The following is a 19,433-nucleotide window of genomic DNA, read 5'->3' as shown; positions in this document are numbered from 1 at the left end:
CCACATTCAACATTTTCCTGCAGCTGCCCAAGGCTGCGGCTTCCTTCGTGGCCTCCGAGTTCCTTAGCCGGAGCTAAGGAGCCATTGTGGGGCCGTTGTGTGTCTTCGCTGGCTCCTGCCACGACTCCCACCACTCATTTCACCCTGAGCTTCATGTGCAGCCCAGCGTGAGACCCGTCTGTTCTCAGTGGGATAGAAGATTTAAGCGGAGGCCTGTGCATCAAGATTTGGGACTTAAAGTTCTCCTTTAGATCTGTACGCATCAATACCCAAAAGCAAGTTTTCCAGAACACATTCTCCTTTGAATTTGGAAGATGCTTTTGATGCTTTTTATTTAACAAGGCACAGGCACGGGACTACATTCATTATTTAGACTAGAGCTTAGTTTGCGCTTAATGCAAAGGAAGAACTGGCAGGCCTGTTCCGGGTAATTGCATAGAGTGAAATGAACCCAATTTATGTAAAGGAGTTACTGAAGGAATACAGAACTTCCAAGGTCAGCCTGCTAAGGCACTCAGCAACGGATTGCCATTTGCCCACATCTGGCTCCTCTGCTTTGCCAGGTTTAAAGCAAAGCAAAAAAGCAATTATCTAAAAGCGATGATGATAATCATCCTGAAAGAAAGAGATTCTGGAGGGCAGGCGTATTTGAAGTGACTCATCTCCCTTAAATTATGTAATTCACAGATTACGGAAGAGAATCAGCTCTCTGCTTGTGTCTCTAGCAGGCAGCCTGTGCTCCCTATCTCACTAAAGGTCAATGCAGTTATGAATGCTGCCAGCCACTCTTCTGATTAAAAATCTCTATTTTGTTTTAGAGTTAAAAATTCTGCCACGCAGCAAATGGGCACAGTTAGGCTTCGCATGTAAGACTGGGAGTCTAGCTCCTTTGAAAATATTTGTTTCTCTTCTAGAAGTTAACATCTAAATCCACTTGTTGCTAAAAACAAACAAACAAACAAACAAACAAAAAAAACTGATGCGAAGAAATCTAAAATCTACATGTTTTCTCCTGGCTCCTCACACACAATGTGTAAGATTTATGAAGATGCATCAGGCACATTTTTATCAGCTAATCAAATTCTCCAGACTTAATAACAGAAACATTGCAGACAATTAAAAGAGGAGAACAAAATAAATCTTTAATTGAATCTTCAGAGCATTTTCTTTTTCCAGATTATAAATACATTGTTCTGATGCTTTCTATTTGGCTGTTTTAGGAGATACACAAATGAAATACAGGATAGAGAGACACATGAAATGGTAACAAGAAGCAGGTTGGTGCTAAAATACCCCTACTTTGCCCGAATGCACCAAAGGCAGTGACTTTGCAGGGGAATAAAAGCAAATGTGAGTAAGAAATTTGTACCCTTGCAAAACCACAAACCTCCTTTGTCCTGGAGAGAAGCAAGAGTAAGACTTCTTGCAACAACACCAGTAGGGACACGCACAGGGCTGTAAAACAGGGGAGACACACAGAACCCCCACCTGCAGTGGATGTGGGGACCGTGAGCAGCAGGGTTTTCCGCAGAGCCTCCCGTGGGTCAGTATGCAAGCTGGTCAACCCACACATCAGGGGCGAGGATGGCGTTTGCTACCAGAGCGTATGACTCATGCAGCAGATTTTTCAATGCACTCCTGGCTTCTCCCACATGGAAGCACCTTGAGTGTTCTGTGTGAGGCCTTCCAAGCTTTGTCACCATGCATCATGGGCTTATGTTCACAAGAAGTCAATTTTACACTGAATGCTTTCCCATACCCCCTTTCATGCATATTTTTACCCCATATTTAAAATTTGGGACAACAAAGTTGAAACTGAAAAAATATAGTAATTTGAAGGGTAGAACTTTAAAAAAACTCTACCAATGGACTTTGTAAACCCTTCTTCATAATACCTGTCTCTACTGGGGTGAAATTATGCTTCTTTTTATAAAAAGTTGCATTTATTTGAAAGGCAGAGGGGATGAGAGAAAAAGAGAGAGAGGGGGAGAGAGATCCTCCATCCACTGGTTCATTCCCCAAGTGGCTGCAACATCTTGGGCTGGACCAGACTGAAGCCAGGAGCCAAGAACTCCATCTGGGTCTCCCATGTGGGTGGCAGGAACTCAAGTACTTGAGCCATCTTCTGCTGCTTCCCAGGCAAATTAATAGTGAGCTGGATAGGAAGTGGAGTAGCTGGGACTCGAACCAGCATTTTAATAGGGGATGCAGGTGTTTAAAGCAATGGCTTAACCTGCTGTGCCACAATGCCCACCCTGAAATAATTCTCCTTTATTATGAGCACACAGTAGGTACTCAATAAATGCTTTTTGCAGGAAGAAATGACTATAGATACTTATATTCCTCTTTCATGGTAACAGGTAAAATCTACAAATAGTGTTATTTTTGCCCATGACATTTGCATAACAAAGTTCAGTATCAGAATTGATTTAAAGTGATACTATAAGAATGGAACATTGAAACACAGAAATTTAAAGGATGAAAAATAAAATCTAGAGTTCGCCCATGAATTCGTAAGTATAGCATGCTTGACCAGGAAAATGGACATGAGTATTTGTAAATGGATATTGGATTAAAAGAAACTTTCAATGTGAGCCATTTAGTTTAAATTAACACAAAGGAAACACAATTCTTTGCAGAAACCATATACATTAAGAGAAAAGATGATGCTCTTTCTCTTGGCCTTCTCAGAACTGTCTGTGCAAAGCTGCCTGTAGTGTTCTCGAACGAGTGTCCGCATCCAGTTCCAGGACAACCCTTCCCCCTGCAAATGGCACAGGGCGAGGCGACGTGGCCTACCATTTCCTTTCACCAGATGGGCTCTGGCAAGGTCATGGCTGCGCCTGCACACAGCTGGTGTGGATATGGGACACCTGCAGGACCGGCAGCAGCAGCTGGAAGGCATCCTGCACGTACGTGGTGCTGTTGCAGCCCTGGGAGTGGGAAGACAATACAGTCCAAGGGTTACATCTACAGTTGGGGCTTCACGGTGTTTCCCACTTGACAAGGTCCCTCTCAAATGCTGCAACACTGCAGTCTATTGTTCTCATCTCGTTGGCGCCTTAAGTGAATGTAAACACACCCTTTTGGAAGGAGTGTGGCTGGCTCTTCATCATATCCATGCTAACAGAGTAATACACCCCGAAGAGGCCAGCTATCTCCAGACTGGTAGGTAGATCAGGGTGTGTGCATGCAGGAGCCGGAATGTCCATGTCGTCTGTCCTTCCCCCAGATCAATTCTGCACCGAAACAACACGAAGCACAGTAGGAAGGAAGTCGGCTCATCCTCACACACAGATGAATGGACGAGAATGGTCTACATGAAGCTAACTGGAGACATTCGTGTGCAGTTATTCAAGGCAACGCCTTGAACGCTGTCTTCTGCCCCTCCCCCAGGCCTGTTGCTACCTTGGTTCAGGTATCTGTACTACCCAGGTTCTGTGGGGGGCCAAAAAACAGTATTAGGGAGCCCGTTTAAAGCTTAGGGAGCTAAAACGTGCCAATTTCCCCTGGGGGAATGAAGAACCACGTCCCCATATTCTTCATGACTGACTGCATAAATTCAGCTGCTAATGTCTTCTGGGAGGCCAGGGGAGACATTTCTCGTGCATGATAATCTGAGCACTCTGACTGTCCCTTCAAGACCAAACCCTACAGCTGCTGTCCCTCTGGTCGTCTCCATGCTGCCAAGGGGCTCCGTCCCAAACAATAACTCTTGGTGCCACCACTTTGCTATTTTTGTCCTTGGTCATTTTTCTTAACAGTAAGGCATGATTCTCCAAAATATTGCATATAAGTATCCTCCTGAAGTTTTGTAGTTTCTACATTCTGCCATTGATAGCCGCTTCCAACAGCAACAACTACTGTATATGCATCCCTCGCGGTCCACCTGGCTTGTTAACACCTTGCGGCTTTAGCCAGCTGTTCTGCCGGCTTCTTCCAGGGTGGTCCCTGCTGGAAGATTTCCCTCTGCGAAGTACAGGTCAAACACACGTTTGTGACCCAAGAGTAAGGAGCCTTTCTTTCCAGGCCTCCTCCTCCTATCTTCCAGTACTCTTTGTGGCAAAGCCACAGCTAAGTCAAGGCAGCCTCCTATCTGTCTACCTGTGCTAAGGGTGCTATCATGTCCTGGTGAGCGGGCAGGCCATGGAGTGAGCGGTCACAGAACTAGCCCTCTGCTGCAAGGTCACACTCCCCACTTGTCAAGTCTGCTAGCCTGGAGCTTAGTAAACCAAAGGCCACGGTGCATGCTGTGCCGGGCCCGTCCGTAGGAAAATCACCCCTGAGCCACACCACAGTGTGGTGGCGGACCGTCCACAGCGCTAGATCTGGTGTCAGACTTGGCAGCAGGCACCTGCTTCTGCTGGAGGAAGCGCCGACAGAAATAACGTGCAAGCTTAGCGCTTCTTTTCTAATCAGGAATTCTTGAAAATTAGGTATTGTTGCTTCCCCGGGGGACTTACAGCTGGCTGAGCTACACCAATGCACTCAAAACAGACGTTGATGGTAAGATTTAGGACCGAGATAACACAGGCTGCCTGGGAGAGACATAAATATATTAAAAAAAAAAAAAAAGCAGCTCTAACATCTGCTTGGATGCCAAGGCCCTTTCTTTCTCTCTCTCTGGGGGCCACTTACCTCCAACAATACGCTATTGATCATGGGATTCAGGGCCTCGGCCTTCTTGTTGCTCTGCGGAGACAAAAGTAGGAAAGCGACGCATTAGGTGATCATGCTCCAAGGCATCCACGTCCGACGCAGTGCACCGGCTCTGTGGACGCAGCTGTCGGAGGGAAGGCGAGAAGTGGACGGAAGGTGTCCTGTGCGCTGCCTGCCTATGGAACCCCATTCCGTTTCAACAGAAACCTTGGGAGGCAGGTAGACACTGGGATAACCCCAGTTTATGGACGAGACCCTGGGGGTCGGGGAGGTTGAGTAACCTGGGTAAGGGCACATGGCTCGAAGTATAACCCCAGGCCTTCTGAGCTATTTAAAGACCACAGCAGGCCTGGGATCAGGGTGAGGCTAGTGACCCGGAATTTTGCCAAACACGGGGTTGGACTCTTCAACTCCTCAAATTTTGTTATTTTGTTTATCATGATATTTTCACATTTTTATGTTTCAAAATATTACTTTTTTAAAGATTTATTTATTTATCTGAAAGTCAGAGTTACACAGAGAGAGCAGAAGGAGAGAGAGAGAGAGAAGGAGAGAGAGAGAGAGGTCTGCCATCTGCTGGTTCACTCCCCAGATGGCTACAATGGCCTGAGCTGCGCCCATCCGAAGCCAAGAGCCAGGAGCTTCCCTCGGATCTCCCATGTGGATGCAGGGGCCCAAGGACTTGGGCCATCTTCTACTGCTATCCCAGGCCATAGCAGAGAGCTGGATTGGAAGAGGAGCAGCCGGGACTCGAACCGGCACCCATATGGGATGCCAGTGCTTCAGGCCAGGGCATTAACCGGCTGCGCCACAGTGCTGGCCCCTCAAAATATTGTATTAAAACATCTCATTAGCTCACTGAGGCTGCTTTCTTTTCCTCATGGCCCCTCACATTCTGTAGGTGAGGGAAGTCCTTCATTCACTTACCCTAGCCCCACTCTGAGCTAGTCTTGTTTTCCTTTCTTTTAAATGTAAACATGGGTTCCTGGTTACAGGATACCTTCCAGATTCACAGCAAAATTAAAACACTCTTATTTTACTTTTCTACTATTAGTCTGGGATGGGGGCCCCATTATTTGTATAATTTTAAAAAATTTATATGACTGGCAGAGAGAAAGAGAGAAACACTGATACCTGCAGGTTTACTCCCCACATGCATGCAACAGGGCTGGGGCTAGGCCTGGCCAAAGCTGGAACTAGGAACTCAATCCACATCTCCCATGTGGCAGGAATCCAAGGACTTGAGCCATCACCTGCTGCCTCCCAGGGTGTGCATTATCAGGAAGCTGGAGTTAAGAGTTAGAATTGGGAATCAAGCCCAGGTTCTTTGATGTGGGATGTGGGCATCTTAACCAGCATCCTAATGGCTTAGCCAGGTTCAATGCTCATCCCTAAAACATTCTTATGTATAATTGCGAACAAGTCTGCAGAGTCAGAGCCTGAGAAACACAAAAACATGTAAAAGATGAAGCACAGAACATGGCATGAAGTAGGAGATCAAAAAGTGGGAGCTAGGGGGCCGACACTGTGGCATAGCGGGTAAAGCCCACAGCCTGCAGTGCCGGCAACCCATATGGGCACCAGTTTAAGTCCTGGCTGCTCCACTTCCCATCCAGCTCTCTGCTATGGCCTGGGAAAGCAGAAGATGGCCCAAGTCCTTGGGTCCCTGTACCCACATGGGAGACAGGGAAGAAGCTCCTGGTTCCTGGCTTCAGATCAGCTCAGCTCCAGCTGTTGTGACCATCTGGGGAGTGCACCAGTGGATGGAAGACCTCTCTCACTTTCACTGCCTCTGCCTCTCTGTAGCTCTGCCTTTCAAATAAGTAAATAAACCTTAACAAAAAAACGTGGGAGCTAGGCTCAGTATCATTATCCTTATCCCCACTATCGGTCTATCAGTCAACAATCTTCTCTGAGATGCTGAACCTACTCATGGACAATAATTCATTAAGGAGACTGGGGAGAGAGGACAATCTTAACAGGTCGTTTTCCTCGTAATATCTAGAAGAGCTTGTGGTAAACAAAAGCATATAAATTAAACATATCTTCCCACTTACACTGACATTACTCTGCTGAGGGGAATATAATGTCTTACTGGGGAAAGCATAATGGAGTCTTGGGAAAAACCTTTTTAAAAACATAGTCATTTTAGTAAGTAACCAGAAAATCCATTACGGTATTTGCTTTCATGTTTATTTGATTATCAATAAACCTCTAAAATATAATCAAAATGAAAGCAATAAAATGACATTGGTTTTCAGAATCAATGAGATGTGCAAGCAATTTAAATAGAGTCTGGAGAGTGATACACACTCATTAACTTCACGTTCTAAAGAATGCTGCTTTCGAGAGCAGGAACAGTGCCTCCATGTCAATGCTCTATCAGAGCACAAGATTAGGGGTACGCCGCTGTGCGGTGGCATTTCACTTCTGCTTTTCCTTTTCCCAAACTGAAAATGCGTGTGTTCCTGATTTTATGCATGCAAGCATTTGTACAGGAGTGCATGTACACACCAGAGGACTTCAACAAGCCCACAGAGGGGCAGGTAAGTCTTTGCACATCATGTCAGAGTGCCTGGTTCAAGGCTGGTCTACACTGCTTCTAATCCAGCTTCCTGCTAGTGCACACCAATGGGGCAGCAGATGATGGCTCTACTTCTAGGGTCCCTGCCACCTACATGGGAGACCTGGATTGAGTTCTGGGCACCTGGCTCTGGCCTGGCCCAGACCTAGCTTTTGCAGGCGTTTGGAGAAGTAAAACAGCAGAAGGAAGGTCTCTCTGCCTTTCAAATAAAATGAAAACAAAACAAAAGAAAAAGTTGATGGGGCCGGTGCTGTGGTGTAGTAGGTTAAGCCTCCACCTGCAGCTCTGGCATCCCACTTGGGTGCCAGTTAGAGTCCTGGCTGCTCCTCTTCCAATTCAGCTCCCTACCAATGGCCTGGAAACACAGTGGAAGATGGCCTAAGTGCTTGGGCCTTTATACCCACATGGGAGACCTGGAAGAAGCTCCAGGCTCCTGGCTTTGGATTGGCCCAGCTCTGGCTGTTAAGGCCATTTGGGGAGTGAACCAGTGGATGGAAGACCTCTATGTCTCTTCCTCTCTCTGTCTATAACTCTGCCTCTCAAATAAATAAATAAATCTTAAAAAAAAAATTGAGTGCTTTATTTTAAAAAAATAAGTTGATAAAAAATGGAATTAAAAAGATATGTTACTTTGGTGCAAAAATATTTTGAAATCCATGCATGGCTTTTTCATAACATGCCTTTTACCCGAGCCTTTGAAGCCTCCCTGTCTAAAGTCCAAGGGCACAGCCATCTGTGGGAGCCTTGCTGCATACATGGATCAGGAGCCATCATGACCTGAGACTTGTCAGAGCGACAGATTCCCAGTCCTCCTCCTAGACCGACCTGCCCCTGACAGAGATTCTTGAACTAGATGTTTCACAGATACTAAGTTATGGAAGCAACCTTAGTTTGACACTTTTTGAAACAAATGAAGACAATGGAGCCCACAGAGGCCTGAAGCATGTTGTATGTCTGAGATGGGGGACTTGGGGCTGGGGCAGTCACAAGAGCCCTGAGCTGCAGGTCATGGCAGGGCTGGGGGGGGGGGGGACGGGCTCGTGGCCTGCCTTCATCACTCAGCAGTATCAGCACCATCAGGGAAGGTACCACATCCCCTATCATTCCTCATAGCCTCCCCCCAGGTACCCCCTTCTTTAAAACAGTGACTAAAGGGCTCACTACTGGAATCTTACCCCAACAGTGGTTAAGGAATTCGTAAACTTCTTTGATAAGGAGGCCACTTCTTTGCACATTGCAGTAGTCAACCTGAAATAAGGGGAAAGAAGAGGCTGTGATGTCAAAGAGTTTAACTGTCTGCACACAGCATTCCAGTTCAAAGGCCAGCTCACAGCGGGAAGGTGTGCTATGGACGGCTTTGATCCATCATAATCCAGGATTCAGTAAGCTGAATCTCAACAAGGTCTACTCTCCAGACTTAATGAAGGCATAATCATCTCACTCATTTGACATCTTTGGAGAATCAAAACAGGCTACAGAAACACACCAGGCTTGAGTTCCACGTTGAGAGGGGGCACAAACCTTTGCCAGCTGGCTCGTCCCCAGCTTTTTGGTCATTGTGAAATAATAATAAACATTTGCTAAGGCCCTGTGTTAAGTACTTCTGTATGCTTAGTTACCTTTAATCCTCACAATGACCTTACAGGTAATAGTATCATTTTCATTGTATATAAATGAAGAAACCTTAAGATGATCCAGGAGCCTGCTTAGGACAGGAGCAGTGACCAGCAGAAGTAGGAGGAAACTCAGCTCTCTCTTAATATTTGGACCATGTATTTATTAGATGCCTCAAAGATCCTGGAGAATATTTTTTAAGACATACCAAAATTCCAAGTTTATTCTAGCCAATCCATTTCTAGGACTTTACCCTCAAGAAAATAATGCAAGATGGACACAGATATTAAACCAAAACAACGCTATCCTAACATTATGGATGATGACAGAAATTAAGAACAATCTAATTACCTAACAATATGGGTATTGTCTGTTTTTTTTGTAGCAATATGTTTACATGACTTTTATGAATAGTGATTAAAATGCTATTAGAGAAAAAATAAGCCAAGTTAAGGATCTTATATGTTAAAAGTGAAGTCAGAGAGGTAAGTTTTATCAAATATATGCCCTGTCTAACTCATGCATGCAGAATTTGATGAGCTAAATCCATCCACCCATCCATTCAAAACCTGTTTGCAGAAAGGATCAAGGTCAGGAGACACCAGAGACATTCTCTCTACATCCTGGGCAGGTGGGTAGAACAGCACTTATGGTACAGAGAAATAAGGGTTGGGTGCAGCTTGGTAACACGGGGGTAATCAGGCTGGCAACCAGAATGGAGCTAAGAACGCCAATGAATGTCTCAACTTCAGCCCTCCTCATTCAATTCAGAACTGCAAAGATTCAACAAGACCGAGGTGTTGTCCTCAATATTTTAAACTTTTCCTATTTTGTCCTTGTCTCCTCCTTCTACACACTGAGGTAAGTGCATATCCCCTATAGGAATAGTAAGGGAAGAAATTAATGTGGTTCTTATAACCTCTTTGATTTTTACATGTTAAGATTTGAAAATCCAAACTAGATGACAAATCTTTACAAATGAAGAAAATACCACCAAACGAAGACACTGATATTGACATTTTGGAAAGTCCTTCAACTAAAAATTTACTCCCTAGCCTACAATGCCAATGCAGAAATAAGCAAAGACTGTTAGCTGGCATAGGGTGTGAAAGTACCGAGCTATGTGTGTCCCCACATATTTTCGGGGTGCTCTTATTTTGGCTCCCAAACCTTTATAATAATGAGTGAGTATTGGATCTGTGTTAATTTTCACAATATATAATCACATGCATCAAAGTTGATGGTTCATTTTTAGCCACATACCTGCTATTTTCATGAATACTCCATACCAATTATTTTCACATATATATACAGATATGTAAATCTACGTACACTTATACATGTTTTAATTTCACTAGATGAACTAATAAAATAGCTGCTAATCATGGAAGAATACAACACATAATGTATTATAGCACACCCACCATCCACCGTAAACCAGCCTACAGCAGAGACCATCAACGGTGGAGGTCAGAGCACGCAGAGCTGGTCCGAGTCTGAGGCACAATGCAGTCTGTCTATTTCTGCGAGGCTAGCTGAGAAGTTACATTATAGTGTCCTCCCTTCCTTCCTGTGGTATGTTGAAAATATAATTACCCTCACAGTTCTGTACTTCTAAGACTTCAATCTACTAAAATAAACATTTCCTAGCTGTAAATCATTTAGTATATCTTCCTTTAGATCTCTTCATAAATAATTCCTAGAATGTCTAGTTAGTTTTTCTTCTTTTTGTTAACATAATGCCTTTCTTAAGGGGGTCCTTATTTCTTAAAGTGACCATAGAACAAACGCATTAGTTGACTTGAAATCTGAATCTTTAGTAGCCTAGGGTGTATATGCATGTGAAACAGCTGAATGGCACATATATATATTTATTCATATTTCAGTTGGAAAAATAGGAATAAAAAGAGCAGTTACTTTATCAGAACTTTTGCTTGGTCCTGAGCTGATTTTTCTTCTTCTTGCCCATGAAGAATTAATTCTGCTACTTTATGAAGCTGTTCAATGCAGCGTGCTGTAACTTCTGCCAGGCTTTCAATGGACAACATGTACACTTCCTGGAATAAACAAGTGCAAGTAAGAAATTATTCACTGAACCAATGCTTTCTCTTTAAAACCCTGTGACATAAAAGCAAAAACACAACTCTTCAAGAAAACATCAAGTGTAACAAAGTTTACCCGAAAGGTGATGGACGCATTTCAGGCTTCCCTTAGTGGAATGCTGTCATGAAATAGAAGTGCCACTGGGTCCCCAGGGATGGGGCAAGGCTGCTCCCAGCTGCACTCCAAGGACTCAGAGTGATGCTGGCCATACTACAGGCAGGTGTGACAGAGGCTGTGCGCAAGGCAGGCTGAGTGAACCAATCTCAAGGGACGTTTCTCCTTAGAGTGATCTGATCTAAAACTATTTTTTAAAAACTAAAATTCAACATAGGGTGACACTACTGCAATCTCCTTTGCAAATTAATTTTTATAAGATTATTGATTTATGTATGTGAAAGGCATAGAGACAGAGAGAGACAGAGCTCTCCCATCTATCTGTTCACTTCCCCAAATGCCTGCCAATGCCACTCAGAAGTCAGGAGCTCAGTCTGGGTCTTTCACATGGGCGGTAAGGACATAAGGATTTGAGCCATCGCTTGCTGCCTTCCAGGGTGCATGTTAGCAGGAAGCTGCGACTGGGAGCTGCATCAGAACTCAAACCCAGGACCTCCAACATGGGTCATGGCTGTCCAAGAGACATCTTAACCACTAGGCTAAACACCTGTTCCACAAACTTCCCTTTTGAACACAGGCAAGATATAAACTATGCACCCAGAAATGTATTAAACTACAGACTATGAACTGCAGCAATGAAATTTTTCAAAAAGCTTCAAATACCCTATTAGTTATGGAGCATAAAGACATTTTATAGTAACATATTTACATACAAGGTGGAGTTCTACTCTAGAGGTAAGTCAACTCGGTTGTTAAAGATCTTTTCCCCTTTAAATAATAATTGTAAGGCTATAGAGAAAAGCAACAAACTCTATGCTACACCAAGACTGATCCTGGCATATAGAACTTTCAGTGCTTATTACATTCCTATGTGTATAGCATAATATTACTGCCCTGGAGTGGACAGCCTAGCATAAACTTACCTCTACTGTCTTGGATCTCTTTTCTTCCTGTTCGACTTCTTGAGGGTCTCCAGGCTTCTCCTCCTTGGTCTCGGCCTCTGACTCTTTGGCCACATCTACTGACACTGGCGTTTGTCCTTCTTCCACCCAGTCATGAGCTTTCTTCATGGCCTACAACCAAAAAACATGCATTTATCATGCAGTGCTGGAAATCAAGGATTTTCCAGCCCTACAACTAGAATGAAGGTGCTCTCGCTTTCAAGAGTGGGTCTCTGTGTTTAAGGAGTAGCAGGGGCTGGGGTGGGTGTTGTGGCGCAGCAGGTTAAGCTGCCGTGTGGGACAAGGACATCCCATATCAGAATGCTGGCCCAAATCCTTGCACCTCTGCTTCCAATCCATATGGGCGCTGGTTCAAGTCCCGGCTGCCTCACTTCCGATCCAGCTCTCTGCTATGGTCTGGGAAAGCAGTAGGAGATGGCCCAAGTCCTCGGGCCCCTGCTCCCATGCACTCAGAACAATCCAGCTTTATGCTACATACATCCTGGGAGGCAACAGATGATGCCTAAGTATTTGGGTTCTGTCACCCACGTGGGAGATGGAGATGGAGTTCCGGCCTCCTGGCTTCTTCAGCCTGGCACAGCCCTGCCTGTTATGGGCATCTGGGGAGTGACTCAGCAGATGGAAGAAAATCCTCTCTCTCTTCCCCTTCCCCCCTGTTACTCTGCCTTTCAAGTAGATGAATATAAATAAATAAACATTTTTTAAAAAAATGTTGGGGCCCTTAACCCTCTTAGGAGATAACCTTGTTATTATTTTCTGGTAAATATATACAGAAGAAAAGTCTGGAGCGAGCACCACAGAAGCTGGAGGCTTCAAAAAATCATTTCTTGGGGCCTGTGTTGTGGTGTAGCAGGTAAAGCCATTCTGCCTGCAAACCCAGCATTCCATATGGGTACTTGTTCCTGTCCCAGCTGCTCCACTTCCAATTTAGCTCCCTGCTAACAGCCTGGGAAAAGCAACAGAAGATGGCCCAAGTACTTGGACCCTTGCCATTCACACTGGAGACCCAGATGAAGTTCTTGGCTTTGGCCTGCCCAGTGCTGGCCATTGTGGCCACCTGGGGATGGAGCCAGTGGATGGAAGTGCTCTCTCTCTCTCTCTCCTTCTCCTCCCCCATCTCCCCCTCTCCCTCTGTAATTCTTTCAAATAAATAAATAAACCTTTTCAAAAAATAATTTACTTATTTATTTGAAAGGCAGAGTGATAGACACTCAAAAGAAAGATCTCTTACTGCTAGTTCACTCCTCAATTGCCCACAACAGCCAGGGCTGGGCCAGGCTGAAGCTGGGAACTCAATCCAGGTCTCCCAGGTAAGTGGCAAGGACCCAACTACTTGAGTCATCACTGCTGCTTCCCAGAGTACACATTAGCAGGACCCTGGAATTAGGAACAGAGCTGGGGCTTGAACCCAGGCACTCTGGTAAGGGATGTGGGTGTCCCAAATGGTATCTTAACTGCTAAGCCAAATGCTCATGCCAGGACTTTTACAGCAGCATTTAAAACTGATATTCAGAGAAAGATCTGTAGTATATCTCTCACTTTCCACGACCAACTATCAAAGAAAAACACTCTTTTTTCTACACAGGTTAGAAACTTAGCCAAGGCCATGGCTAAAGCATTTTCTCATCTGACAGGTCTCAGGAAGATCTTAATACTTCTTTTTTTTAATAAATTAAAAAAAATTTTTTTGACAGGCAGAGTGGATAGTGAGAGAGAGAGACAGAGAGAAAGGTCTTCCTTTGCCGTTGGTTCACCCTCCAATGGCCGCCGTGGCTGGCGTGCTGCGGTTGGCGCACTGCGCTGATCCGAAGGCAGGAGCCAGGTACTTCTCCTAGTCTCCCATGGGGTGCAACTCCCGGGCCACAGCAGAGAGTTGGCCTGGAAGAGGGGCAACTGGGACAGAATCTGGTGTCCCGACTGGGACTAGAACCCGGTGTGCCGGCGCCGCAAGGCGGAGGATTAGCCTAGTGAGCCACAGCGCCGGCCCTCTTAATGCTTCTTGAGCCCAATCACACATCACGCTGGGCAGAGGAGATGGTTCTGCTCCTCCTGCCTCACACATGAGCTCTGGGAAGACCTGAAGCTGCTCTGTGATGCCTTTAAAATTATTTAATTCTATTCACTTATGTATTTGAGAGGCAGAGGGACAGAGAGAGAAAGAGCACACTCCCATGCACTGGTTCACACGTCTGCAATGGCCAGAGCCGGGTGCTTGAGCCAGGTCTCCCTTGTGGGTGGCAGGAACCCGGTCACTGGTGCCATCACTGCTGCCTCCCAGGGTCTGCACCGGCAGGAAGCTGGAGTCCAGGCACCCCAACGTAGGATGCGGGCATCTTAACTGATAGGCTAAGCCCCTGCCCCAGATGAGCTTAACTTCACATGAGCTCTGTTTAAGCAACCCATGGCCTTAAAAATCATGGTTAGGGGCTGGTACTGTGGCATAGTGGGTAAAAGCCACCACCTGCAGTGCTGGCATCCCATATGGGTGCTGGTTCGAGTCCCAGCTGCCTTACTTCCGATCCAGCTCTCTGCTATGGCCTGGGAAAGCAGTAGAGGATGGCCCAAGTCCTCAGGCCCCTGTACTCGTGTGGGAGACCGGAAGAAGCTCCTGGCTCCTGGCTTCGGATCAGCACAGCTCCGGCCATTGCGGCCATCTGGGGAGTGAACCAGTGGATAGAAGACCTCTCTTTCCTTGCTTCTGCCTCTCTGTAATTCTGCCTTTAAAATAAATACATAAATAAGTCTTTTTTTAAAAAATCATGGCTAAACCACAGGAGCAGAAACCATTTTGCCTACCTGCTATCTGTTAATGTAGAAAGGACAGGTTGACCCACATTTTATCATGACAGTTGAAGCTGTTTGCCTCAGTACTATTGTTTCTGAGGTTATGCTACCGTGCCTTCTCCCCTTAAAGCTCAGATGTCCAAGTTTAATGCCTCAGAGTGTAGAATGCCAAGCTATCAGCAAGCACATTTGGGGAAGAAAGAAACCAACAGAAATGTCCTTGGTGTTTCCTCTTTCAGGGACAAAGGTTTACCCCGTTCAGGTAAATAAGCCAGTGCAACCTTGGAGCCACCACCCGCCCCCTCTGAGCATGGCAGGTGCCGCAGGCAGATGAATGAGGTAATTTCCTGCTGTGTTCAAGTCACCGACCTGCTGGAATCAGTGACCCCTGTAGGAGATAAAGAAATTACTCATCCTGCCACCCTGCTGCCTCACTCTGCCCTTCTCCAGCCACCTTGATGAGTGAGTGTCTGTGTGGGCCGCCCTTCTAGAAAGCAGGGAGGCGGAGGAGAGGGAGAACGTGGGAAAATATCACACAGCTTTAAGTAATTAACGATCAGCGGCTTCCTAAGACACTTCACAGCCGGCCTTTATCCTGACCTACAGAGCCTACCGCAGCGTTAGGTGCGCCGCCCACTGCTAGAGCTGGGATGTTCTCCAGACACAGCAGCAGCGGTCCCGCTGGCAGAGGTCCTGCAGTTCACCTGGCTGATGGGCCTCCTGCTGCCTAACCCTGCCTGTCTCTTTAAGGGGGGAGGGGCTGGACTTTGAAAAAGTCCCTTGGTGTTTCCAAGGCCCCTCCTCCCTCCCCTATCCTGAAGATGCTCCCCTGCTATGCGACCAAGTACTGAGCTGTTCCTCTCACCTGCAGAGGGTAGCAGACTTGTTCAAGGTCACAAGGTCACTACCAAGATGCAGTGCAGGGGCTGGTGCTGTGGCCTAGAGGGTTAAGCCACCGCCTGTAGTGCCAGCATCCCATAAGGTGCCAGTTCAAGACCTGGCTGCTCCACTTCTGATCCAGCTCCCTGCTGTGGCCTGGGAAAGCAGTAGAAGATGGCCCAAGTCCTAGGGCCCCTGCACCCACATGGGAGACCCGGAAGAATCTCCTGGCTCCTTGCTTTGGATTGGCACAGCTCCAGCCATTGCAGCCATTTGGGGAGTGAACCAACAGAAGGAAGACACTTCTCTCTGTCTCTCTCTCTCACTATTTGTAACTCTCCTCTCAAATAAATAAATGAAATCTTTAAAAAAAGAAAAACGCAGTGCAAATGTGGGTCTCACGCCACGGCCCAGCATATACTCCCATCAATTTCATCACAAAGCCCCCACTGATGGACTTCATGATGGACCCCCAAATTCTTCTGGCCTCACTGTGCCACATGGGCCTCAGTTTTTCTGTTTCCGGTAGATCTCTGGGACTTTCCGACTGAGACCCTTGAACATGCACGCGCGCACACGCACACACGCGGACACACACACACACACACGTTCTCTCAGAAGCAGATGTGCTGACCTTATTAAGTTTGTCAGGTGTGGCCGCGACATGCAATTCAAAGAGCAGCTCTGTGAGCATGCTAGCAAATTCCTCTCCCTTTTCTTCTGCACCTGGAAATGGAACAGAAGGGACGTGAGAGACGAGCTCCTTGTTCACCCTGAGGGCTGTGGCAGCTCCCTGCACGTTCCAGCCTGCCGGCAGGGTGGGCAGAGGGAGGCCATGGGCAGACAAGGGGTGTGACTGCGCTGACCTTGGAAGTGGGGCCGTGGGCCTGGCCAGCTGAAGGGCTCAGCCAGGTCAGCTCCAGTGTGGTCTAGGGGGCCGGATGGGGGTGGGGCTAGAAAGGCCCTTGTGTGTCTCGCTCAAAGCCATCAATGGTCGACAGTGGTTTGTTAAGAGAACGACTGAAGGAATAAATGGATGAAGAGAGACCTGGGACGCACCGCGCACGTGTGGCACACAGCAGTGCTACGCTCAGCAGTGCAACCCCAGTGATACCTGGGAGCCCCAGTGCTGAGCGAGCAGGATGCGTCTCTGGGGCGTGTGCCTTCCCTGACAGATGGTACCTGTTGTGCTCACTCCCAAGTCCAGAGCACGGAACACAGCGCTGCAGACCTCATTTATGGGCCCTAACATGGGCACTCACTGAAGAACTCACTGATTAGGTAAAGGACCCAACAAACAATCATGGATTGAACTGAACAATAAACATTATCCCAAATGCGCTGATTTGTCATAAAACAAAAATCAATTAACTAAAATCCAGCTCCAAAAGCTCCCATATTATTTATTTTTTAAAAAGGGATTTATTTAGTTAGTTAGTTAGTTGAGAGGTAGAGTTATAGACAGAGAGAGGGAGAGACAGAGGAGAAAGGTCTTCCATCCAGCTGGGCTGATCCAAAGCCAGGAGTCAGGAGCTTCTTCTGGGTCTCCCACGCAGGTGCAGGGGCCCTAGGATTTGGGCCATTTTCTACTGCTTTCCCAAGTCAATACCAGAGAGCTGGATTGGAAGAGGAGCAGCTGGGACTTGAACTGGCGCCCATATGGGAGGCTTTACCTGCTATACCACCGTGCCTGCACCTTCCCCTCTTATTTATTTATTTATTTATTTTTTTGACAGGCAGAGTGGACAGTGAGAGAGAGAAACAGAGAGAAAGGTCTTCTTTGCCGTTGGTTCACCCTCCAATGGCCGCCACAGCCGGCGTACCGCGCTGATCCGATGGCAGGAGCCAGGTACTTATCCTGGTCTCCCATGGGGTGCAGGGCCCAAGCACTTGGGCCATCCTCCACTGCATTCCCTGGCCACACCAGAGAGCTGGCCTGGAAGAGGGGCAACCGGGACAGAATCTGGCGCCCCAACCGGGACTAGAACCCGGTGTGCCGGCGCCGCAAGGCGGAGGATTAGCCTAGTGAGCCGCGGCACCGGCCTCCTTCCCCTCTTATTTCTCTGCTGTGTATCTGCTACGTGCTAAACAATGGATTCCACAATGTGTTTACTACCAGTTTCAGAGAGAGTACAACCACCTTTAATCTGGCCTGATGACCATCTCACACTAGACTTTGCTCAGGCCAGCCGGGAAGGCAGCACCTTCTGAGAGGACCAAGCTGAGTGAAGACCCTGAGGCGGGTGTAGACACGCTTTTACCCAACACGAAAATGGTCAACCAGCCACTCTGCAAGATAGCCAGGCCTTTGTTCAAAACATTTGGCTTAGAGCAGTGGATGACTGCCTATCAGATATGTTTTCTCATGAAGGCGATAGATCAATAGCTCTCTAGAACATCTGCAAACACCTGGAGACTGAACAACATGCTCCTGAATGAACAGTGGGTCACAGAAGAAATCAAAAAAATTTCTGGAAATGAATCAAGATGACAATACAACATATCAAAACTTATGGGATATTGGGGCCGGCACTGTAGCACACTAGGTTAATCCTCCGCCTGCAGCACCAGCATCCCATATGGGTGCCGGGTTCTAGTCCCGGTTGCTCCTCTTCCCGTCCAGCTCTCTGCTGTGGCCCGGGAAAGTGGTAGAATATGGTCCAAGTCCTTGGACCCCTGCACCTGTGTGGGAGACCCAGAAGAAGCACCTGGCTCCTGGCTTTGGATTGGCGCAGCTCTGGCCATTGTGGCCATTTGGAGAGTGAACCAGCGGGCGGAATACCTTTCTATCTCTCCCTTTCACTGTCTGTAACTCTACCTCTCAAATAAAAAAACTTATGGTATACCACAAATTCAGTGTTAAGGGGGATGTTTATAGCAATTGGCGCCTCCATCAAGAAATTAGAAAGGCACCAAAAATTAGCTGTCAATGTATCTCAAGCACCTAGAAAAACAACAACAAACCAAACCTAAAATTCGTAGTAGAAAAGAAATAAGCAAAATTGAAACAAAAAAATACAAAATATTAACAAAATGAAGAGCTAGTTTTTTGAAAAAATAAACAAAACTGACACACCATTGGCCCAACTAACCAAAAATAAAACAAAATCAGAAATGAAAAAGGCAATGTAACACAGATACCACAGAAATAAAAAGAATCATCAGGAATTACTACAAAGAGCTGTATGCCAACAAATTGGGAAACCCGGGAGAAATGGACAAATTCCTGGACACATACAATCTACCAAAATTGAGCCATGGAGACATAGAAAACCTAAATAGACCAAAACCAAGATGGAGACTGAATCAGTAATAGAGACCCTCCCAACAAAGAAAAGCCCAGGACCAGGTGGCTTCACTGTTAAATTCTACCAGACATTTAAAGAAGAACTAACTGCAATTTTTCTCAAGCAATTCAAAAAAATTAAAAGGAAAAGAATCCTTCTTAACTCCTTCTATGAAATCAGCATCACTTTAATTCCTAAACCAGAAAACAATACAACAAGAAAGAGCTACAGACTAATTTCCCTGATAAACATACCTGCAAAATTCTCAACAAAATACTAACCAATCGAATCCAACAACATATCAGAAAGATGTTTACCCAGACCAAGTAAGATTTACTCCTGGTATGCAGGGATGGTTCAACATTCACAAGTCAATAAATGTAATACATCACATTAACAAATTGAAGAACAAAATACACATGATTATCTCACTAAATGCAGAAAAAG

General features: G+C 46.2%; 1 protein-coding gene across 3 annotated transcripts in view; it reads right to left on the bottom strand.

The window, feature by feature from the left end:
- Nucleotides 1-1,116: 1,116 nt before the first annotated feature.
- FAM114A1 (family with sequence similarity 114 member A1) overlaps nucleotides 1,117-19,433 on the bottom strand; it is a 70,616-nt gene continuing 52,299 nt past the window's right edge. For all 3 annotated transcript variants that reach the window (XM_051842463.2, XM_051842464.2, XM_070068120.1), the window contains exons 9-14: nucleotides 16,334-16,425; nucleotides 11,998-12,147; nucleotides 10,775-10,914; nucleotides 8,419-8,491; nucleotides 4,639-4,692; nucleotides 1,117-2,933 (exon numbers count right to left, since the gene is read on the bottom strand). In XM_051842463.2, coding sequence (XP_051698423.2) covers nucleotides 2,832-2,933; nucleotides 4,639-4,692; nucleotides 8,419-8,491; nucleotides 10,775-10,914; nucleotides 11,998-12,147; nucleotides 16,334-16,425 — 611 coding nt within the window. In that variant the 3' untranslated portion in view covers nucleotides 1,117-2,831. The remainder of the gene's footprint in view (nucleotides 2,934-4,638; nucleotides 4,693-8,418; nucleotides 8,492-10,774; nucleotides 10,915-11,997; nucleotides 12,148-16,333; nucleotides 16,426-19,433) is intronic.

This window comes from Oryctolagus cuniculus, chromosome 2, assembly GCF_964237555.1.
Source record: "Oryctolagus cuniculus chromosome 2, mOryCun1.1, whole genome shotgun sequence".
NCBI classification, from domain to species: Eukaryota; Metazoa; Chordata; class Mammalia; order Lagomorpha; family Leporidae; genus Oryctolagus; species Oryctolagus cuniculus.
The sequence above is the reverse complement of the archived record's forward strand: the minus strand, read 5'-3'. Positions and strand labels throughout refer to the sequence as shown.